Source organism: Barbus barbus (assembly GCF_936440315.1).
Source record: "Barbus barbus genome assembly, chromosome: 39".
Classification (NCBI taxonomy): domain Eukaryota; kingdom Metazoa; phylum Chordata; class Actinopteri; order Cypriniformes; family Cyprinidae; genus Barbus; species Barbus barbus.
Window position 1 is genome coordinate 12,045,994 of NC_136717.1, and position 21,762 is coordinate 12,067,755.

The 21,762-nt window shown below is 35.6% G+C and overlaps 1 protein-coding gene across 4 annotated transcripts in view; it reads right to left on the minus strand.

Annotated features, from left to right (window-relative positions):
• Positions 1-21,762, minus strand: part of acss3 (acyl-CoA synthetase short chain family member 3) — a 43,651-nt gene that overhangs the window by 7,076 nt on the left and 14,813 nt on the right. For 2 of the 4 annotated variants that reach the window (XM_079399358.1, XM_079399360.1), the window contains 6 exons: positions 20,009-20,160; positions 14,253-14,324; positions 14,030-14,133; positions 5,394-5,489; positions 5,148-5,211; positions 3,196-3,277 (listed from right to left, as the gene is read on the minus strand). In XM_079399358.1, the coding sequence (XP_079255484.1) occupies positions 3,196-3,277; positions 5,148-5,211; positions 5,394-5,489; positions 14,030-14,133; positions 14,253-14,324; positions 20,009-20,160 (570 nt within the window). The remainder of the gene's footprint in view (positions 1-3,195; positions 3,278-5,147; positions 5,212-5,393; positions 5,490-14,029; positions 14,134-14,252; positions 14,325-20,008; positions 20,161-21,762) is intronic. The other 2 variants (XM_079399359.1, XM_079399361.1) reach the window with 1 other exon arrangement.

The window sequence follows — 21,762 nt, forward strand, 5'->3', positions numbered from 1 at the left end:
CAGTGAAAGGTTTTACAGAGGGAAATTATATGAATGAATTAGGGGTGTGCAATATGACGATTGATATTCTATCAATTACAGTTCTGGCGCCACCGTCTCTATATACTGTACAACACAACATATGGTGATAGAGTTACTCTGACAGGACACTGCACTTATTTGCGATCGCAAAAGTACATTATTTGCATACAAGCCTTGTCGGTTAAATGTTTAATTCGCACGCTGGTCTGACGTCCGCTTTTTCTGAACGCATACACCAGAAGCGCGCACGCTAAAATCTTTTGCACTAATACTGTCAAAACACACAAGGTTTACATATAGACTCAGTTGGTTATGTCTAAAATTAAAGTAAACAGTTGAGAGAAATGGATAGGCCTACGTGTCAGTAGATGCGTGCAGGTCTTAAAGGGACAGTACTAAACATGCTGTCGACTGTCATTAAAGGGATAGTTCATCCTACAATTTAATTTCTGTCATTATTTACTCGCTCTCATGTTGTCCCGAACCTGTATTAATTTCTTTCTTGTGCTGAAAACAAAAGAAGATATTTTGAAGAATGAGGGTAACCAAATAGTTGCTGGTCCACATTGAATTTGATAGTAGGAAAAAATCATATGGAAGTCACTGTGGACCAGCAACTGTTTGGTTTTCCATGTTCTTCAAAATATAATTTATGTTCAGCAGAAGAAAGAAACTCACTCAGGTTTAAACTTGAGTAAATTATGGTATAAAAATAAAACATTATGACAGAATTGACAGACAGATGACAATTTTTAATTTTTGGGAGAACTATTCCTTTAATGTTAATAAAACAACAAAACGCAAAGAGAAAAATCACTCACAGTCACTACTCTTTAGGAATCAGTCTATACAGTTTATTTTTATTTTTATATTTGTTCATTCAATTTCTTGAATGCTCCTGCTAAATACACCTATTGTACCTGGAAATAAAGCACTGTTTGTTTTATTTGTATATTATGTGTATTTGTAATGTGTATCTTTGTTCTTATTTTTTAATAAGAAAGAAAAAATTATGACAAAGATTTTTATCTTCGTCCACTTTGGCCTGTCTCCCGTTATTGTTCAACTCAATTTTTTATGCACAGTTGTACATATTAACCGGTTGATGAAAATTACCTAATGTTCTAAAAATCTGATAATATAATCACCTATAATCATTCATCATTTTGACTCATCTCTTTTCTTATAGATGGTTTTAAGTATGAAATCATTTTAAAACTTATCTAATGATGTATATATATGAAAAATTTAATGTTAAAATAGGGGTCCCCTGAAAAAAAGGTTGGGAACCACTGGACTAGAGCATCCACACCCAACTGTGCATCGTGTGAATCCTTGGCAGAAATCCATGCTCCACGGGCACAAGGCCTCTCCCTCCTTGGCTTTCTGCCTCTTTGGAGGTGGCCTTGAAGGCGCCTGCACTCTCTTCATACGGTAAGTCCACCACAATGTGAAAATTACTGCGGAGCTAGAGTAGTGAGCTCTTTGTGTGCTGAGAGTAGTGAGCTCTCTTTTTCCCTCTTTTTGGTGCCTAATGAGTGCCACCAAAACTTGGAAAAAACGTAGGCTATTGAGAACTTAAAGCTGAAAACTCACCTTAAGGAAATATTGCGTTTGGGACATAACCTGACGGCTTCGTCAGTAAACTGATGTAAACTAATTCCAAAAGTCTGCTGAGGATGGCTTCTGAAATCTTCCATGGGGAAGAGAGTGAGAATGACGAGATGACAGGTAGCTGCGGTTTATATACAGGGAGGCGGGATCGCTGCAGTGATTGGCCTGCCCTGCTGTGATTGGTAGACGTGGCGTAATTGGTGCTTGCGCAATTGGTCAAGGATGGGCTGTTCCCATAGTAAGATAGCAATTGAATGTTAGAAATAAAATATTACCCATTTCCACTAAAAGGTTACCCACATTATCATGCTCCGTGGAAGGATACGGAAAGTTGTAATTCAAAGAATATTCGGTAACACTTTATTTTAAGGTGTCATAATAGAGAGTAATTAACTAATTAAGTACTTAGTAGTAGCCGTTGTACTCACATGAAATAGAATGTACTTACCATGTAACTAAGTTATGGAACAGTCTGTTCTTACTGTTTGTAATTATGTAGATGTAATAGGCAGTTACTGTTACACATATGTAACAGGCCGAGTTTGTTACACAGCTACTTGTACACTTAAGTACAATCTTGATACATTTTATTTTAAGTAGCTTATGGCTGTGTAATATTCTGTAATTGTAGTGTAATTATAAAGTTATTACCTGTATTTAAGCTGTGTACTGGTGGGTTAAATCAAACTAAGGTGCAGCTGGATAAGGTGTACAGTATAGATACACATGAAGTACACTTAAGTACAATCTTGATATACTATTTTAAGTAGCTTATGTCTGTGTACTTACATTTACAATTATGTTGTATAAAGTCTGCAACATATATGTAACAATCTTTTGGTTACATAAGTAGCTGTGTAACAGACTCTGTCTGTTACATACATACGCCTTACATCTACATAATTGCAAACTAAGTACAGGCTGTTCCATAACTTAGTTACATGGTAAGTACATTTTATTTCATGTAAGTACAACGGCTTAATTAGTTAACTACTCTGTATTATGGACACCTCAAAATAACTTACCCATTTCTAACTTTTGACCAGTAGTGTATGTATATGAAAATTGTCACAATTTTCTCACCCTCATGTCGATCCAAACCTGCATGAGTTTCTTTCTTATGTTGAACACAAAAGAAGATATTTTGAAGAAAATACTTAAAAAATACTATGGAATCCTGTTTGATTACCTGCATTCTTCAAAATATCTTATTTTATGTTCAACATGAGAAAAACTTATTCAGGTTTGGAACGAAATGAGGGTGAGTAAATGACGACAATTTTCACTTTCGGGTGGACTATCCCGTTAACTTCAAAAACTTGGAGGTTTCTGTAAGTGTTCTCTAATTTTGATCATTGTTCTTTTCAAAATATCTCGTTTAAGTTTTTTTGTACTGTGCTTAAGAATACAATTAATTTATGAAATATGCTTAAAAAACTGCCCATCTACTCCCGGTAGGATAACTTCAAATAGGATCAAGCAGTGACCTTGAAATTTAGGATATTACAGGTTGTTCTCTAATTTTGATCTCCACTGTATATTTTGTAGCTAAACTCTTACAGGGAACTTGGTGAAGTACAGATCCTTAAACAGCGTCTGATTCTGCCAGAGACTGAGAGCCGCCCCAGGAGGCAGAGGAAGCCTGATGAGAGAAGAAAGAGAGACGCTTTTAGAGGAAAAAAAAAATATCAAGATGTGACCTTGCTCTTCTTTGAACCATCAAAGGACAGGATGTTCAACCTTTCAGGGTCAGACAATGCTTTGAAGTATGCAAATAAATGACAATATTCAGAAGAACAACAAAAAACTAAAATAAGGAATAAAATACATTTTTAGATGGAAAAAATTCAGGAATGAAAGCATATAACCCCTAATGTACACAATAATAAAAATACTTGAAAAATAAGCAGTACGAGCCATTCGATATCGTGCCTGGATCTCCAGAAAGTGTTTATGTATAAAACAGTGTCTCGTTTTAGAAGTCACAATTTCCTTTCAATCCGAGCGTGCATTCGGCAGCCTTTCTTGATTAAAATCAAATCCATCCGAGAACTGAAATGACAACAAAACAAACATCTACGAGATTAGTTCCCTCAGCGGCGGGCGAGAACAGACGTGTCGTTGGCTTAGACAGGTATTGTACCTGAAGAAAGGCTGAAAGAACACAGTAAATGCTCTTTTCTAAGCAGACGGTGTGAGACGAGACCCCATTAGTTATTCCGCTCAGACTCAGGCTTAATGTCCTCGTACAAAGACTGAGATTTTAAAGTCAGATGTGTGATGAAATTATTCTCTCTGCTTTGCCTTTGTGTCAGTAAATCTTTTATTGTGCAGAGAAGATGAGCAGATTGAAGTGAAAAAAAAAAAAAAAAAAGTTATTTGTGAAGATCAAACAAAAAAGCTACGCTACCATCTTTAGGACACGGGTATCTGAGCAGACGTACCTAAAAAAATATGGGCGTCTACGTGAGACGGGTAAAAAGGAAAGAGAACAGGGCTGTCCATACAATCATATTATAGTACAGATGATGATGATTTCATAGTTTATATGACTTTACAATTACATTGAAATGTGTAAAAAAAAAAAAAAATATATATATATATATATATATATATATATATATATATATATATATATATATATATATATATATATATATATATATATATATATATATATATATATATATATATACACACATATATATACACACATATATATACACACACACTTATTGCCTTACAAATAATTTTTTATGATCAAATAGCATTAAGAAAACTCATATTTCAGGTTAGTCCAGTCAATGTGCAAGTGCAATCCAAAGCAACTTTTCTTTGTGAAAATGTGTTGGAACTTTTGACTGATGAAATATAAAAAGTGCCATTATGGACTGCTTAACTTTTTAAAAAAAGACATTTTGAAATCAGTTCGGCACATTCACTCCCTCTGACATTTTAAAAGGTGACATTTCATCATATTTGTCCTTTTATTAAAGTCAACATCAAACAGCGTTCAGAGCAAACCCATTAAATGTGCTTGTGTAATGCATTTCTGTGGAAAAGGGGATCTTCGAAATATATTTTAAAAAAGGGAAGGGACTTGATTTGTCCATCTAAAATTGACTGGATCGTAAAAGGTACTGTCTATATGACTGATGGTTTAAAGCGAGGGCTTGGCAATGTCATTTTAAAATGGGTGTAACTTGTTACATTATGATGTGATCATGAATTGTGCATCAGGAAAGTAAATGGAGTCCATTTTCACTTTTCTTTCACAAATGGTTTTGAGCAGTAACAATTATGATCCAGTGATGCATCATGACATGCGTCGCCCAGCCCTAAAAGAAAGTACATCAAAGCAGTGTGCAAAAACTCTGAACTATTTGTGCAGGACATGCGGGGTCAAATCTAGCCTGATCCTATTACCGTTATCCATTCATAGTAAATTTCTGCCCCCTTCCTACTGTCTTTGTCGATAATAAATAAAATATGAAAGGATTAAAATAACTCACTTTACCACAATATTTCCCAGAGTCCTTGGTTTCACCGGCTGCATTTCATCATCAATCACTGTCACTATGAGACAAAGATGAAGAAAGTTTAAGCACTTCAGTCACTTGGTGAAGCATCCAGTTAAAAACTGTCAAAAGGAGCTCTAACACATAATCCTTCAGCGATGAATGAGAAAGAGTTTGTAATAAACAAATAAAGAGCCGCAAACGTGCCACGCGAAGCATGCCAATGTCTAGGAATCTCACCGTTGTATCCGGGCACGGCTTTACCAGCTGTACCAGCGGGGGGAGTGCGTGAGCAGCCCAGACCGACGCAGGACGCAGTGATGGAAGAGCCACTTTCTACAAAAGAGAGACACCATAGTGATCAGAGCTGCATAAGCAGGTCATTCAGAATGAGGCATTGATGTTAAAAACATAAGCTTATTAACATATCACTGCCTATATTTGCATATCAATGAGTATTCATTATTTAGCAACTTTCAAGGGGTCTTATTACTCCTTTCACGTGCAAAGAGGTTTACCAATCAGAAAAGAGGTCATTAACTTCTAGAAATCTTAAAGATGCAGTAACCAGGTTAATTCTAAGAGGGTAGAAATTGACTGTATGCTTCAAGAAACCTTGACTAACCTTAGAAGCAGATTTCATGAAAAACCAAGTGTAAACACCTAAGCAAAGCAAACTCATTTTTGTACATTTCTTCTTCTATGGTCAAGTTTCTCTTTCAGATCAACTATTGCAATAGGAGTGCAACAGTTTGAAAAGATCCTTGCTCAGCTAGGGGGAATAGAAGTCGGCATTAAATGGAAATTCTATTTAATAATTCTCTATTCTGAATAACCAAACTTCTAAATGTATCTCAATTACCTGTGAACAATTGTTAGCTAAAGTTTTAGGTGTTTCAAAAAAAAAATCTAAATATTACATGAAAAATGAATAACATTGTATATCCAACTAATAATCCAATCTAATCCAACTAGTAATTTCCAATTGGAAAATGGAAATAAGTAATAAGTTAAAGTATTAAAAATAATCAAAATATAAGACATTAATAAAATGAACCAAAAATTCATTGTAATAGAACAATGAATCCATACCAATGTTTCACACTTTTTACATTGGAATATTAAATAAATGATCAAAATGTCATAACTTGATCTTCCGGTGAAACGGCAAACTTCTCTCTGGACTGATCCAATCATTTAGTCTGCTTAAACCCCGCTCCTTTCTTACAATCAACTGCAAGCTTGCATTCAGATCTGCCTCCATCCAATCAGCAACTGGTCCCTGCCTTACGTTTATTTCTTCTTTTAGATAATCAGTTTCCTTGGAGACAGAATCTCTTTCATCATGACCTTAAGGTTAGTTCCACATATTTATAGGTAGGTTTAAGGAAATCTCTGCCAATCCCCTTGTGTAGTAAGATCTGTTACAACAATGCATATTAAGTACGTAGTGACAACACTGCATTGACCCAGCACTCACGCCTGCGTTTTGTGTGCTTGCATAAATTACATGTCTGACTTATAAATAAACGTCATCAACAAAAGTTAAAAATACTTCACAATCAGTAGACGACAGCGTGACCGAGCAAAGTGTTCACAAATAGAACACAGACTTGTTGGCCATCCGTCGTGGAGCCAGATGCTACAGGACAGCTGTGAACAGCAGGAAGAGAGAGTGAGCAAGCGAGTGATGAAGAGTGGGCAAGAGAGAGAAAGAAAAAGAGAGAGAGAGAGAAGGAGAGTGAGACAGAAAACTGTTGGCATCGCAGCATGTGGCACCACGAGCCTGTCTGCCACTGCTGCCATATGTGAGTAATGCAGAAAGCTCAAACGCTCTTCACAGGTGACGCGCAGCGTGTAGAAACGCAGACACACACAGAGCGGGAAAGAGTTTCTGAATATTCACAGATTAGCATTTAGGTAATTTATCTACATCATGTCTTTCCAAACTCGGATGAATTCTGAAGAATGTGCAGGTCGCTCTTATCCATGAAACTATAACGCACGGGGACTGGAGCTTTTAAGTGTCTAAACAGGCAAAATCACCTTAAAAATGATAGGTTGCATTCAAATATGCTTACTTATCTTCTCTGCTAGTAAGGCAGTCGTGGCCTAGTGTTTAGATAGTTAGGCTTGTAACTCGAAGGTCGTGGGTTTGAGTATGTGAAAAACAGTAGCAATGTCCAAATTCATAGTATTCTTAAAACAGTAGGCAAAAATTCTGAACTGCGCATCAGATCGCATGAGGCCATGGGAAAGGATTTGTGAATGGCAGTGAAGCGACGCAACCTTAGCTGTCTGGATACTGCACACATTCAAAGTATATTGTATATTCATACTTTCTTTAGTCACATGAAATAGGAAGCACTTATTCAAAATAAGAAGAGCCTGCTCAGAGAGTTTGCAATTGGGGGGGGGGGGGGGGGGGGGGGGGGTCACATTATGCTTTTGTGTTTAAAAATGCAAGACGTAGGGCATTGCATTGATAAATAACACCAAGCCCAGAGACATGTCATTTAAAAGTTGTACTTATTTTAATTTCAGTGCTGCATTTTTAGATTGCCATGACATGAGGCACAATGGTCAAACACATTAAACTACAATATTTACTTAGTCACGTATTAATAGTGATCCAGAGTTGTTAGAAGACTGCGATTAAATCATCCTCTATACCTTTATATAGTGCACAATTTAGGGTGTTTCAGAGTGGTGGGGACCCACAACCATGGTGGACATTAATCACAAGCACTTATTCAATCCTATAATGCACTGTGAGGGTCATTCAGAGTTACTGTATTTCTCAAGCCTCAGCAGAAGACGACAGTATAAATGTGGCGATAAATGCTTGTTCACAACCACACTGCTACACTTCTAGTGAACTCGTCCAAATGCATTTACTAGTTTTCATGTGGTTTATATTAGTACATTAATACGTTTTAGGGGGCAATTGCAGAAACAGCCCATTATAAAAGTGGTTGATAACCTCTACATCTTCTGAAGCCATTCAATAGCTTTATGTTACAAACATAGCAGCATTTAAGTCGCAATTTCTTTTTATATTTCTCTTGCTCCATTGAACAAAGTAAGTTGTACAGGTTTGGAAAAGGGTGAGTAAATACTGATAATCTGATCATTTTAATTGTAAGGGTCAGAGATGGGATGGAAAACTACAACTACATGTTTTGGGTGCAAAAACCTTAACACACAAATAAATGAAGAGGAATGAGCAGGTGTGCTTAAGCAGTTTCCACCAACTGGATTATTAATCGCAAGGGTTTTGACACAAATGGCTAATTAGTTCCTTCTGAAGTTCATATCCTGTTTTTTTAAAGTTATTGCCAGCCACTTGACATCACAAAGTTGATTTAGTGGACTGATAAATTTACCAGTCAAACACTGACAGACTGTGGCAGGGCTCACCCGCACACAGCGACCAGCTCAAAGACGGGCCGCGACGCTCAGGGCCGCGTTAAGGTTGTTCGTACAGCCAGCAGTCATTGCTACTTACTCCCAACTGGAAACATACCAGTTGCCCAGCAACAGCGGTGACATCAGCAGCCCTCATCACCAAACCCCCCCACCTCTTCTCGGCAGGAGTTGAGTCTTAAAATAGCACACAGATTATTATCAGGTCTCAAAAGCGACAGCCGTTCTTTTATTTTCTGTGTATTGGATGAACTTTGCCACAGAGAATAATTAAATGACACATTTACATACATACGTGCATGTGTGTTAGAGAGTGCAAACACATACAGTCGGAGTCGAGCAACACACTACAAAAGGCTGCGTTATGTGGTTAATGTAGCCACTAAAGGTATTATTCATTTACTATTATAGTATTTATTAATATTTTGAATTAGCTGCTACTTTTATATTTTCATCCATTTTAAGTTTGTCATTTTGTTATGTGCTTTTGTCATGAGCATGCCATTATTTATTTATTCTATTTATCCTTTATTTTTATTTCAGGTTCAGTTTAGCTATTTCAGTTTCTCAACTTAAACTTACTTCAGTTTATTACAAAGGCAACACTTGTACATTTTTTTTTTTTAAATCAGCTTTTTTTTAAGTTCAGGTTTTTCAAGTTTTTCCATCATCTAATATTTTTTTTACTTTATTTCAACTTTATTTCAGTTACCAAAAATGATTTTAATTAGCTTAACAATAACAACACAACTGTGATTAAGTTAATAAAACATAATAAAATAATACAAGGATATAAAATTGAATTTCAAAATTATTTTATTAAGCGAATTAAATCAATGCTATTTTGACTGAACAATATATCAATACCATACTGGTTATTGTCAATATTTCAGCATTATTATTATTATTATAAATGTATTTATTTTTAAATTATCAGTATCAGTCATTATTGGATATTTAATTGTTCATGGTAATTTTGCTTACTTCTCTAAATTTACATTTTGATTAACCTGACCACTCACTGATCTTAAATAAATAACATTTAAAAATAATAACATTGTTAAATGTAATCCTAAACAATACTGAAAAAAATGAATATCCACTGTTCATACTGCATATTATAATCTTGCAATGTGCAAATTCAGTCATTTAAAATGACTGAGTTTAATGTTTAGCTTTTCATTTTTTATTTATTTAGACAAAACAGTAAACCATTTTGAAAATGTCCATATGAAAATCACATTGACCAGAATTACAACTGTCTTTATGAGTGACTGCAATGGTTGCTTTATGCATGCATGATTTTCTAAATAGTTGTTAGCTGCAACACCAATATTGACCAATCAGAATTCAGAATACGTGTTATAATAACCCTTATACTCATCTCCATGTTGAAGCATCCAAACGTATGTGTGTGTGAGAGTGAGTGAGTGAGTGAGTGAGTGAGTGAGTGAGTGAGTGAGTGAGTGAGTGAGTGAGTGAGTGAGTGAGTGAGAGAGAGAGAGAGATATTCTGTCACAGCAGCTTGACTTCTGATATTGCGATGCACGCGTGAGCCTGGGGAGGTTTGAGCGGCTAATGACAAAGATAATGAAGGTTCAAATCACTTCAACTTTAGTTCAGAAAAGCTATCGCATCAGCGCAACCAAACTGCTGTTACCCTACACCTCATCAGCTCTTCTAATCAAATCTCGCTCTGTGCCGCTGAACAATTCAAACACGCTGTGGCATTTGTGTGTTTGGCCGCCGAGGTGGAGATATGGCTGTTATTACAAGTCATCTAATAATACGACTGGTCTTGATGGTGATGCATAAACATGCTTTTAATCATGAATTGTATGGAGACAGAGTGAAATTCTAAATGGAGAGCAGCACAAACACACACACACACACGTGAGGACAGAATAATTTATCACATTAAGTACTTTGGCCTCTCTGGTCCTGTGCTTACTCGCATACAGATTAGGGATGGGCGATATCTTATCGTTTGCGGTATACCGTTGAAAATTCTCCTCACGATAAAAATTTGTCTCCTCACGATAATAACGATAAGTCTAGTTGATGACGTAGTTTTGTGCGCGCCCGATTCACTGTTCACGTGCGGAGTGAACAGTGCGCTCAAGCGCTCAAGGCACAAACGCTCCTAAAAAGAAAATTAAGCGTAGAACCCTGAGATATATTTCTCATGTATGTGAGGAGCCCCAATTTTAAGTTTTCTTTTTTTATTATTATTATTTTAAGTTGCTTCATTATCAGGAAAAAATGCAAGTGTTCCGCGCGAGCACCTCACGGTCATGCATGCGCATTCTTTTCCGCACAAACACTTGCATATGAATAATAGTCTAGACTCTAGAGCATAGCCTCATAAACCTGTTTTAATAAATCGCTTATGAATTAAATAAAGATACAAAACAGGTTGTTAAATATGCTGAATATATTGTTCAAATAATTATCAAATGTGAAACTGTAGCTAATCTTATTCGCAGTCTAGCAATTTGCATCTGCATAACAGTGAATTATTTTTTAACATGCAATGATACAAAATAAAACCAAACAAAAAAAAAAGAAGTAGACAAATAAGAATGATGTAGCCCACATCTCTTGAGCGTGCGTCGCACTCAGCATGCGCGTGCCGAACACGCAAAATCTTGCTCTCTGCATGAATGCAACGCAGATAGCGACACAAGTTTGTTTGAAACACATAAAAAGTTTAAATAAGATAATAATATTAACAATGAACATTATATGACATTTAAAATAGTTTTGGCGATTTTTCCTTCAGATATCCTCCTGTGCATTTCTGACCCAAACAGCAAAGCAATCTAAATCTCTGCAATGTTCTCGTTAAATATGCAATTTCTGAGATAGTACAATGAATTAATTTCTAAAATGTTATGATATGGAAAGCCTGAAACAGATCACAGCAGTATAGCCATACACCGGCTTTCAGTCATCAGCAACGTGGTAAACGTGTGCCAGTATGCATATGATTTAATATGAAGCGTCACGCATTATTATGGTTGATAAGAGCAATTAATGGAGATGAGCTGTTGATCATAATTAGCATGGCCATAAGTTGGCTTTGTACAGAAAGTTTCAAGTTAATTGCATTAATAATTACTATATGAAATGAACTTAATCTTACATTACGGACGTGACACAGCGCTGAAGCGTCCTGACGTCATAAATCTAGACCTTATAAATCCAAAAATCATCACTGTTTAGAATAAGTGAGTGTATTTACTTTTCAGACAGGCCTCCATCTTTCTACAAAATACTTACTGTTGACAAATTTAAAAATGGGCAGTCTTTATCTCATTTCAAAATATGAAATACAGTCGAATGAAAATTTATTTTTACTATAGGTCCACCCCTCATATGTGGTGGATAAACATAGCGATTTCCTTCAAATTTCTATTGAAGCACGTTAATGCAGTAAAATACAGACCTAAACGCACAACTCAAACACGGTTTTGTTCTTTTGGTAAAAACTTCATTTTTTCATGGTAAGGTTGACATTTGCATGGAATTATTCATACGTATTATATTTACATTCTAATGATATAGATCGTCATTTGTATCGTCATCGCAATAAATACCTGAAATTATCGTGATAACTTTTTTAGGCCATATCGCCCATCCCTAATACAGATCCATCGTTTTTTTCCGTTCACACATCAATACAGATCTGACACCGGTTTTAAATGTGCCGTCAAATGACACAAAGACTTTACCAGTACCGACTAGAAAGACGGATATGAGGGCGAGAGGAAAGGTGATTCAGTTCATCTTGTACAAATATTCTCCAGTCAAGCTCGGCACCTGTTTATTTCTCAGAGATATTTACGAGCTGAATATGTTTTGCAGCCAGTATAGAATGAAGGAGTAACCCAATTCGTTATACATGTAATGGTTTATGCATCATGCTGGCAATAGGGGATATGAATATCAAAAGAAGTGTCCTGCATTTCAGACAATCCATTTCAGGCTTGCCGGAGAAATAAGGGCGACTTTATGGTCAGGAACTCAGCACTGCAGCACGCATAAAAATAACCAACAGAAAGTTGGACCTTTTTCCATTTGCCAACTATTTTAGTGGAGCATAAAGAAACTAAAGAGTGTCAATCAATTAAATCATAAGTTTTTTTATAATATTTGGTTTTACTGTGAGTTATTTACTTTCAGTGTACAGTATTATATTGTGTGCCTTTGTCAGACTTGAGAATTTAATATAATCTGTTCTTTTTAAGATTGCAATCTTACTTTTTAGTTTGTCAATAAAGTTCCAATTAAAAAAACTAGAAAATCAAATGAGATAAAGTACTTTGTTATAAAGAGATCAAGTACTAATTTATTAAGTAGTCATTTTCCCAAACTTGAAAAACATGCTTAATTTGTTGATCACATGGAGGTCAAAACATGGTTGTTTTATTATTATTTCAATGAGATGAATGCTATATTTTAGTTTGATAATGTTTTTTATTTAACATTTTGCATATTTAGGGAATGTTATTGTACTGAATTATATTTACAGAATAGTTATGAATGATCCATTTATTAGGCTACCTGTTAACCACTTTTGTTTGTTTGTTATAAAGAAACTAAAAAAAAGTTTGTTTATTGTGATTTAATTTTTTTTTATTTTACAAACATGTTTTACTCTAAAACTGCAAGAAAATCAAAGGCATAAATCTAAGCAAGTTCTGCTCCAGATACGAGGTTTATATCTGAAAAAATTTGCTTTTAGTAAGATTTTGTTTGGGCACAGTTCCAAACATTTCTAATAGATGAAAATTATTTTCCATTCCACTCTTATGTTTTTCCTAGATTTTTCAGTAAATAGCTATATTGTGATATACACCTTTTAAAAACATACTCTAACACAGCCAACTTTGGTATAAGTAAGACTTTTGTTTTGTTTTTGTTAGGAAGTCTCTTATGATAAGTCAGCTGAGAAGAATCATATTGTGCTAACCAATGGCATAAATATCAGCTGATCTCAACAGATGTTACAAAACAGTTGATCCACAGGATCACCCTTCATCTTAGGCTGTGTTCGGACATATTTTTTGACATGATGGAATTAAATCCATTTATTTGTACTCTGAACAATAAATAAACTTCTATGCTGTTTTTACAAATCTGATCCAAAGCACATTCATACATGATTTGAAAATCAATGCAATTCAATGGACTAGACATGTAGAGTGCTCTCTTTTCACAAAGACAGCTATCAGTTGTCATAAAAGAACATTTCTTGGTGTTGTGCTGATGCGGAAGTCATTACTGTAGCAATTGGTGTAGACATACAAATGAAATGTCAGTGTTAACAATTAGCCCTAAAGACTGAATCTGAAAAACGGCATCTGAATCAGTGTGAACAATGCCTTAAAAGACAAGAAGCAGACAAAAGAAATGAACCACAGCGTAACTTTAAGACAGTGACTCACCAGTTTGCCACCAGTGATCCAGCACTGGGACTCCAAAACTCCTCTTGGCCCATTCGAGGGTCTCTATATCACAGCGTTCCCCGGCTACAAACAAGTTCCTCAGCCTGCCAAAAGAAAAATACCAGCTCTTAGAAAGTCAGTAATCTTTGCAGCAAAGAAATTAAGGTGTGCATTAAATATTTATTGAAATCATTCTTGTAGTAAAAAAACAAGAAGCACTGACAAGTGGTGATTGGATGAAGCACAGCGGGTGTAAAGGTGAGGATTCACTGTTCCTGTCAAACTGCCCGCAATCCTCAAACAAGAAATGGATTACAATGTAGCGGGTGACCACATCACATAAATCCTTTCATCTGCTCAAGCCTACAGTAAACTACACCTGTAATACCGTAGAGACACTCACAAGAGAGCAAAGGACAGTCAAAACATCTTTTCATCAGAGGCATGTTTGAAATGCTAATACTAGGAACAGTGAGTGATTCGATTGATTTGGTAGCTTGAGAAGAACAAGCTAAGCTGGAAAGTTGATTTATTTTTAGACTTGTCTTTGCATTTGCATTAAAGGGATAGTTCACCCACAAATAAAAGTTCTGTCATTAATTACTCACCCTCACGCCATTCTAAACCCGCAAGACCTTCGTTCATCTTCGGAACACAAAATAAGATATTTTTGATGAAATCCGAGAGCTTTCTGACCCTGCATAAACAGCAAGGGAACCGACACGTTCAAGATCCAGAAAGGTAGTAAAGACATTATTAAAATAGTCCATGTGACATCAGCGGTTCAACCTTAATTTTATGAAGCTACGAGATGACTTTTTGTAGTCTTCGATGCGCATTCACGACAGTACCACAAAACATTTGTGTGCATTCCTCTAATTGTAAACAAGGTGCAGCACATGCATATTCTACGTCAGAATGCTGGCTCCTGCATCAGCAGCATCACACGCATGCATGGTACTGTTGTGAATGCACATTGAAAGCTCAGATCATCAGAAAGTTCTCGGGCTTCATCAAAAATATCTTCATTTGTGTTCCGAAGAAGAACGAAGGTCTTACAGGTTTGGAACAACATGAGTGAGTGATTAATGACAGAATTTTCATTTTTGAGTCAAATATTCCTTTAAATTAAAAATGATAAAAAATGCTAATGCTATTAATAAACTAATAGTAATAATAATAATTTAAAAAGGCCTCATAATGAAATATGATTTATTTCTTAAATGTATATTGTAGGCCTAGAATTTAACATTAATTTATTTAAAAACCAACTAGTTGGGAGGGTTTCGACATGGAGTGCATCTTATTCCATTATAAAAAATATAAATGTTATATAATTTAGTTATTCAATAATAATAATGCCCCCAAAATTATTGATGCAAATATTGACCTTTAAAAATATGGCACAGTATATACAGCATGGTATTAAAAAATATGTACTGCAACAATGTATTTTATTATTTTTTTATAATAACTGGGGACACCCATTTCACACAGTGAAAATGTATTGGAAGTATATAGATTTGTTTTATGTTGCTGCACATTATTTACACATTTTGATAAACCAGTTGAAAAAAAAAACATTAATATTGAGATTAGTATTTCCTGCATTTGGAAGCAAAATCACCTACATTTCTGATACAGCAACTACTTTAAGTAAAATGCTTCATGGCTAATGTTCAGTCAGATCATTTATATGGTTTTATCAATTGGGAATCCACCAAGATGTATTGGCTCTGAATGAAACTGATTTGGCAATAAATTTTACCTGCCACAGAAAATTTACTTTAACATGAAATTAACAGTTAGCAATATAAAAATAACTGAATCTTTCTGAGTCAGTGTTTATGAGCAAGTAACAGTATTACAGCTACAGAAGAGTTCCTTTCACTGTTCCACTCCAGGTTCAAACAATGCAGAAACTATTCAATTACCTGGAGCCAAGGTCATATGTGTGTGATCTGCATTACAATAAGCTGGAGGTCGTTCACTAGCACACACATCTCACGCCTGTCGTGTTCAGAGGCACGATCAGTGCCGTTTCTGTGCTTTACATGTCTAAAAAAGGTCACCTGTCTCAAACATTGCCAATTCATTAAATATTGGCTTTCTTCTTACAAGCCATATGCAGGATTTTTCCTCTCTATTCATGAACTTTATGCTTCCGATGCACCCGCCAGCAACCATTCAGGTGTGCGAGGGGCATTTATGCAATTTCCATACAGTAATGCAGTAGAAATGCTGTCAGAGTGAGAAAACAACACAAACTTGCTATTACAGTTATGTGTACTGAGTGAAAAAAGCCTTAATTTGACATTTAATGACACAAAAATGCCACAAATGAGTCAGATTCCAGTTCCGTCTAAGCAAAAAAGCTCATGCCAACAAGAAAAAGAGGCACTGATGTTTATCAAGACAGGATCGTTCACTATATTAAATGAAAGTGTGTACTTAGGTAAAAAGGTTGTGCTACAACTTTTGCATCTGCAATAAAGTCGAAAATCCAATTTGCATCGGTGTTTGTGTTTACAACTCCACGGATGTATTCAGGAATCCAGGTGTGCATTTCTAATGCAGCAAGCTTCTGCAGGGGCGCTTTAACATCAGCCTTATGATCTTGGCGAGAGAGCAGATCCTGATCTTAAAGCGTCGCTGCTGAATCTCTGAACTGGAAAATTCTATTGAGTGGAGTCATGCCCTCTGGCACGCATTTAAACCCATGTTGAGAGCCGCAGGTTACGGCGCAGATGTGCAAGACACTGAGAGCCTGTGCTTTGTGAGAAAGTCACGCATTGCACGTCTCCTTTTGGTCGAGCTAAATTGCCCGTTCTTCCGTTTCATATTTGCTAAAGTCTTTCATGCTTATGTGTCATTTAGGTTACAAAAACTAAAAGAAAAGTGGGTTATATATTCATTAAGGGTCATTTTAAAGATGCATAGCATAATAATAGTTGATATAGCCCAAGCAAAATAAATCCAATTTAAAAGGAAATAATGGCTGTTTATTTTTCTAGTGAAACAATACATCATAATTGCTACAATGATTTGCATAAGCCAAGTGCAAAAAAGATTTTCTTGCAGCATAAATATTCATGAGGTGTCAAAAAATGTAAACGAGCACCATCTAGTAAATTACAAAGCCTATTATGCGATTATTGGACAGTAATAATGTTACAGTATTTTCTGATTTAGCTGTGTCCACTATGCTGGTAAAAGAGTTGTGTGTTTTATTTTCAAAGGCATATTTTCATGGCTATATCACTAGGGCTGGGTATCGGGTTCTATACTTTTAAGCACCGTCCGAATTGCGTCATCGGGTTATGAATGTGTAATATGATTGACATATGAGCAGCAAATGAGTATCCTCCGAGTCAGAACAGTGATTGCGGAAGAGAAAACAAAGGCAGACAGCACTGGAATCAGCTAATTCTCATCAGTAAATGAGTGGAAAATGAATAGAAATGATGATTCTATCTAAGCTGTGCATTTTAAAACGAAAAACACTAATGTAAACAGCCTAAAAGAAAACTGGAAATTGAAAACTATTTGAACTTTATTAAAACTATTTGCACGGATTTATTGTTGTTGGTTACATTTTGTTCCTTTGTGCTTTTTTTGTGCAAATGTAATCTTGTTAAAACGGATTTTATAAAATTGGTATTGAAAAAAGTATCTTTCAGGAAGCGGTATCAAAGTCAATGTATCTGTATCTATCAAATTTTTGAATAATACCCAGCCATATATACTACAATTCAAAAGTTTGGGGTCCAGAAGATATATTTTCTTCTTGTTTTATTTTTCTTTTCTTTTTTTAGCCTTAATATTATTTCTTATGATTGCATTTCTTATTATCAGTGTTAAGAACCATTTGACAGGATTCTTTGATGAACAGAAGAGCATTTTTAAACAGAAATCCTTTGACTTTACTGTCACTTTTGATCAATTTAATGCATCCTTGCTAAATGAAAATGTACTGACACCATATATTTGAATGGTGGTGTATTAAAAAAAGTTCTTTAAAACACTTGAAATATCGTGATGTTTAACCTGCCATAATGCAGGCTTTGCAAAGAACCTGTTTTTGATGAATGGAGCGGTTAAAACAATATTGGACTCGGGTTACAAGTAAAAGTGCAGCACAAAAAAAAAAAAAAAAAAACACACACCGAGTAACAGTTAGTTAAAGGATCAAAATGATGCTGTACTGTAAAGCTACAATCTTTGTTTTTTGCCCAATGAAACTTGACTAATAAGTAAGTGCATCTCAGGGATAAGTGAAAGAATAAGATTATTTTTCTGCTGGGAGCTTTCATTCCATCTATTAACTGGACGTTTATGTAAATGATTAATGGCCATGTGACTGAGCCTTTAAACGGGCACTGAATAGTTATTACAAGGCAGAGTATCATTTAAATGCAGGGAACAAAAGAAATTGCTGCTCTATAATGCAGATGTGCTTTAGCTTCAATCAAAGACATAACCAATGTATAGAAGCACTAAATTGCTTTATTGAAACATCTGTTACTATCACCATGGTAACTGCACTTTTTTTTCTCCCAGTGCACTGTCACACAAACAGCAACAGTGTTTGTAGAAGCAAAATCCACAGCAGAATCAACACTGTAATGGCATTTCTATTAAACTATGGCTGTTTAGTGTCTATGCATGAAGACATTTAACAATAATTACATTCACAAAAAGATCCAAAAGACTGCATTTGCTATATTTTGCTGTAGAAAGTAATGATTTGAGGGGCAAAACAAAGCAGTGTAAACAATATTAAAATTGGAAAACAGTGTATTTAGTTAGAGCTATTATTTTTTGTGTCTACAATGTTGCTCCCTAAACTCCAGCTAAGCAAGGAAATTACTTAACTAAAAAGAAAAAAAAACACTTTACCAAGCTCTGCAAAATTTAAATAAGCCAAAAAGAGAAAAAGGACAAGATTATGAAAGCTAATAAATAAATGTTATGAATAACTGCAACTGCATACCCTGCTTCACTGTTACTTACTAACATCACCAGAAACATTACTGGCCATTTATTGCCAGGTCCCGTCCATCTGAGATCTCACCCAATCAGCTAATAAAGCCTGACTTTTGTGTGGGAAAGAAATATACAGACTAAAAGCCTGGTGTGCAATAAATAATTCACCACTTTTTGAAAAATAAGCAAACAAACAATGCAATAGTAATGTGTAATATTGTGATTGTGATTTATTTGATAAAAACAATTAACTGCACCAATACTGATACTGATATATTCAAAGAAACTATTCACAAAAAACTGAAGCTCATTGCAAAATATGAAGCAACAGACATTGTTCAAAATGAAGATAAAAAGTCTTGGGACACCTTGTTGTCAAATTTATCAATATATTAATAAATAGTGAATTTGCCATGCATCTATTAAAAATGTCCCACGTTTTATCCATGATACAAATAATTAGAAAAAGTGGTTCAGAAAAGTTAGTTCTGAAAAAAGCAGCATTATTTGCAACTTGATATCATCTATCAAACGGAATGACATTTAGATATTGTGTGACTGAAGTGTCCAAAATATTTTTGGAACCACTGTATATACACCGGCAGCCAAAAGTTTGGAATACTATCGATTTGTTTTAATGTTTTTAAATGAAGAAATAAATTCTTTAGCAGCAAATGTTCTGCTTATGTGACACTGACGGCTGCCGAAAATTCACGAGAATAAATTGCATTTTAAAATATATTCAAATAGATAAATAAATTAATAATATTTCACAATATTACTGTTTTCAATGTATCAAATAAATGCAACCTTGGCGAGCAAAAGAAAAATCTTAATTATTCATAACTTTTGGCCAAAAAGTAAACATAGACAGAGAGACTATTTGTATATAAATAAACATGTCATACATTTTTAGTTGAAGCCTATGTAGAAAAAACACTTCTTATATGCTTTGTTGCATGTGTTACATGTTGTTAGCTATTATGTGGTTACCTGCTGAGTGGGTACTGTTTCCCGTGTTCTGCCTGAGGGTCTTGTTGGCGAATGGCTCTGATAGCAGTGGGAGCGGTAAACATGGAGGCCGTCCCATGCTCAGACATCACACGGAAAAAGGCCCCGGGGTCCGGAGTCCCCACAGGTTTGCCCTGAGGAAACAACAACTGCTTATAGCATCTGAATGCATAAATGAAAGACCAATATCTTAAAAAAAACATGTAAAATGGGTTAATATAAGTCTTAAATTAATATTATGCAATGCTAAAAAAAAATATCTAACAAAATGACTAAAGATGTCCAAATAGTTTTTTGAAAAAATAAATAAATAAATAAATTCCAAGAGAAAGTTGCAGCATTGTATTTCTTACAGAACATCTGTTAAGTTCGATATTTTGTGCAGCCCTTTGTTGCAATTTTTCCAACATTTTGGAAGTGTACATAAGTCTTCCGGTGTCAGACTGGATCAGCATGAGCATTTGCAGCAGTTGGGGAGTGAATATTAAATCAAGGATGTGTTTGAAATGGAGAGTGGCTTGGAAAGGTGCCTGGGTGGCAGATGGGCCAAACGTATGGCAAAGAAACAGAATAATACTGTTGCAGAGAGATTGCACACTCAAGTAGCATTTCACAACACTTAGCTGTTCAAATATTCATGTTTCTGCCACACTTCTCAGAGAGAATGCTCTCAAAAGTAAACAATGCCTTCATATTAGCAGGGACAAATCAAACGGATCACACACAAATCTTTCATCTCGCTTCTAGAACAGAGTTTGTGTGTATTTCAGTGAGGGACAAAAATGGCCAAGCGATTTCAAAGTTTTGAAGAAATGCTTGGATGCGTCTTAGGCAAGCTTTGAACAAAGAAAACAAATAATTATTGTAACATTTGAGTGTTGTTATAGAAACAAAAAGATCAGGTCTACGGCTGATTGATTCCAAATAAAGAAAGCGATGGGGAAAAAACAACGTCTTGCAAGGAATAATTGTTTAACTGAACAAGAGAACAGGTTTGTACTTAATCAGTAATTGGCCGGCATTTAAAGGTGCCATAGAATGAAAAACTGTCTTTACCCTGGCATATTTAAATAATAACAGTTCTGTACATGGAAATGACATACAGTGAGCCTCAAACACCATAGTTTCCTCCTTCATATGTAAATCTCGTGATTAAAAAAAGACCACTGAAAAACAGGCGAATCAGAACATAACACCGACTGTGACGCAACAGTCGGGATCACTACGCCCCCAACATTTGCATAAACCCGTCCTTGTTCTAAGCCGGCCGAACCATCAGAAGCTCTGCAGGTATTGTAAATAAACAAGCGCGGACAACAGCGAAAATAACACAATAAATGTTATGTTCCAGGCCGTGCAGGGGGTGTGAAGTGCAGGGATGGGTTGGTGTCTGTATTCAGAAAGGCACAGAAAGCAAATAACGCGAGCCACTAAAGGGACATGGTTAGCTCCTTGCTAGCGGTAGCCTGTTACAGTACATAAGATTTCACTCTCAGTAAGGAGAGATGAGGATGATGGCGAATGACTTACAGATCCTGAGCACCACTGACAAGCATCTGATCTTGTGAAATGTGCGGTAAGTACTGTTGCTCCATAATGTAAACATAGTTTGTGTGATCGCGTCTATTGAAAGTGAACTATAACGCGATCGATGGATCGTTCAAAAGCAGTTTCAATGCATCGCATATTAATAACGGCTCCCTGATGCCCGCATTTTATATACAGTATAATTACCC